Genomic DNA, 2,433 nt, shown 5'->3' on the forward strand with positions numbered 1-2,433 from the left:
GGTAACCGAGCATTCCTCTGTGGCTGTATCCTATGCATTTATAAGACAAAATCAAGTTCTGAATAATAAACTCATGCTTTGATATTGACACATTACAAAACACTAATCAGTGCAAAGTTGCATGTTTGGTGAAATTTCAACAAAGATATAAAGAAAAAATATGACAACTTCTTAAAGTTATGACCAATCAAGTGTCCTAACAATACTGTATGTACATGAGCTAGACTATGTTTATAAAAACGTATGTTTTTTTTCTAACCTTATACTGGTACATGAAAGAAGCCTTGGGAGAATAATGACGATACCTTCCAGTTGGCCTTGTGTGACCCTGACCATAATCTGATGCTCTCACAATGTTATTGTCATTTTAAAAAAATCCTTTAGATTAGTAAAATATCTTAAGCTCTGTCTAATACATTCAGTACTTGACTTTTGCAATAACATTAAAAAAAGAGTGCTGTTCTTGCACTCCAACACAGCAGCAGTTTTACCATCTTGAGGCTAAAACATGTGAGAGCACCAGAGAATGGACAGTGTCCGTGTGTTTGTCCCCAGAGGGGTGGAGTGCATGCTTTGATGATGTCTGCAGCTGTAACGTTGAAAGATGAATTTATCTCTCATCTATTCTTTCCCCATCTAGATTGTATCAGGAATAACTGTACCACCAGTAAGTCAATGTTCACCTTTCTTCATATTTTGCTTCTCCTTCTGTGACATTATATGTTAGTTGCCTTAAGATGTTTTATTAGGTTTTTTTCCATTACTTGCAAATGCAAAATATTATCATTTGAATATAATCTGGGAGTATTTATTTGTTATTATGAATGTATCATATTTATACCCCACACATAGAGAAGCCAACTCTTTGAAAAAATGTCTTTGCAATGTTTTGTATGTAAATAGAAGGGTAGAGGAAATTCAGTTAGGCTAGAATTAATGAGAAACAGGAATATGGCAGTCAGCTGCTGTTCTATACATCAAGCTGTGTCTAATTATATAACCTTTTCATTTATAAACTGAGAAAGGAATAAAAAGCCTGCTAGGGAAGCGTAGGTATTTTAGACATGGATGATTTCCTTGTCCCTTTTTTTTGTTTCTTCTTCAGTATTTCATGCTGCCTGTAAATTGATGAGGCCATTCAAAGCACAGAGGAAATACAGAGTGTGATTTTATTATTGCCATTAACCTGCCTCACAGAGCAGAGAAAAAGAGATGAAGAGGGAGGTGGAGGATGTGTCTGTGTGTGTGTCTCTGTGTGTGTGCTCAAACAAAGAGGCCATATTGCAATATTTTGGGAGGTAAATATCCCTGACATTTATTATTCAAAACTGCTGATGAATTAATAATTCCACCACTCGAGTCACAGTACAAGAACTGTTTTTCTGGTTAATGACTCTCAGGTGAGAGATCCTCCAGTTGAAAACATGTAGTTAAAGCACTGCAATAATGTAACACACTGTGCCACATAATAAATACAATGATAAACTATTCTGTAATAAAACCCAAGTAGGAACTGTTTGTGTAAGTGTTAAAGCACCAGAAGGTCACTGCCTGATCAGAGGAGAAGACTTAAACAACAGAATGATTCCAAATACAATCACATGATTTGACCTCTAGACATGCATCTTTAAATGCAAAAATACCATTTTCCATGCATCCCCAGCCCCTCATGGTGTTTGTCTGCAGAGAAAAAAGCTATAACTCTCTCACTCTACTTCCTTAAAAGGTCATCCTCAGTTTAGAGGATAGATTCATGTCATTAACTTTTCGATCTCATATTGTTAGCATTCTAATCACTACATTATTCTCCTTTTAAAAGGTTCACATTATATTCTGAGTGGGTCTAAACAATATCAGCTATAAGGATGCATCAGTATGAATATTTTGCATCATATTTAATCTGCTTTACGGCCGCATGAAGGCTCACTTGGCAACACTATTGCTTTGCAGTAAAAAGTTCCGGAGGTTTTTATCCATTGAAATTGCATGGTCTGATATTGATATCAGCATATGTGCTTTCCGGTTTCTACGGCAGCCCCCAGTCAGTGATTTAACTTTAAACCTACCTACAATTTTAAGCCCCAAATTGTTAATATTTAAATTAGACTTACCACTCTGTTTGCTGTACACTTATACTATGAATAGTCGTGCACCTGTTAAGATCTGTTGCTCATAAAAGATATGTGTAAAGAGAGCAATTAATCTTTTAGTGGATTTTATATTTTATGAAAAATAGAGTATATGCAGCTGACTAATTTCTGTCTGCACTTTTCTGTCTGTTTCTTAGAGCTTACTTTATTAGATTGTTGATAAAACATTTTTACACAATGTATTAATGTGCTAGTTTTGATCAATTATGTTGCAGGAAGTTACAGAAAGCAACAAACACTTACATTGTTGGTTTTCCACTGAAAATGGTAAATGGCCTGTACT

The 2,433-nt window shown here is 35.2% G+C and overlaps 1 protein-coding gene across 20 annotated transcripts in view; it reads left to right on the forward strand.

Annotated features, from left to right (window-relative positions):
• The window catches only part of nrxn1 (neurexin 1), a 321,828-nt gene that overhangs the window by 143,883 nt on the left and 175,512 nt on the right, over nucleotides 1-2,433 (forward strand). For 19 of the 20 annotated variants that reach the window (XM_015382002.1, XM_015382006.1, XM_015382016.1 and 16 more), the window contains one exon: nucleotides 641-667. The exons of the other annotated variant lie outside the window; for it this stretch is intronic. In XM_015382002.1, the coding sequence (XP_015237488.1) occupies nucleotides 641-667 (27 nt within the window). The remainder of the gene's footprint in view (nucleotides 1-640; nucleotides 668-2,433) is intronic. 20 annotated transcript variants of the gene reach the window in all.

The sequence above is a fragment of the Cyprinodon variegatus genome, unplaced genomic scaffold, assembly GCF_000732505.1.
Source record: "Cyprinodon variegatus isolate N-32 unplaced genomic scaffold, C_variegatus-1.0 Scaffold246, whole genome shotgun sequence".
Lineage (NCBI taxonomy): Eukaryota > Metazoa > Chordata > Actinopteri > Cyprinodontiformes > Cyprinodontidae > Cyprinodon > Cyprinodon variegatus.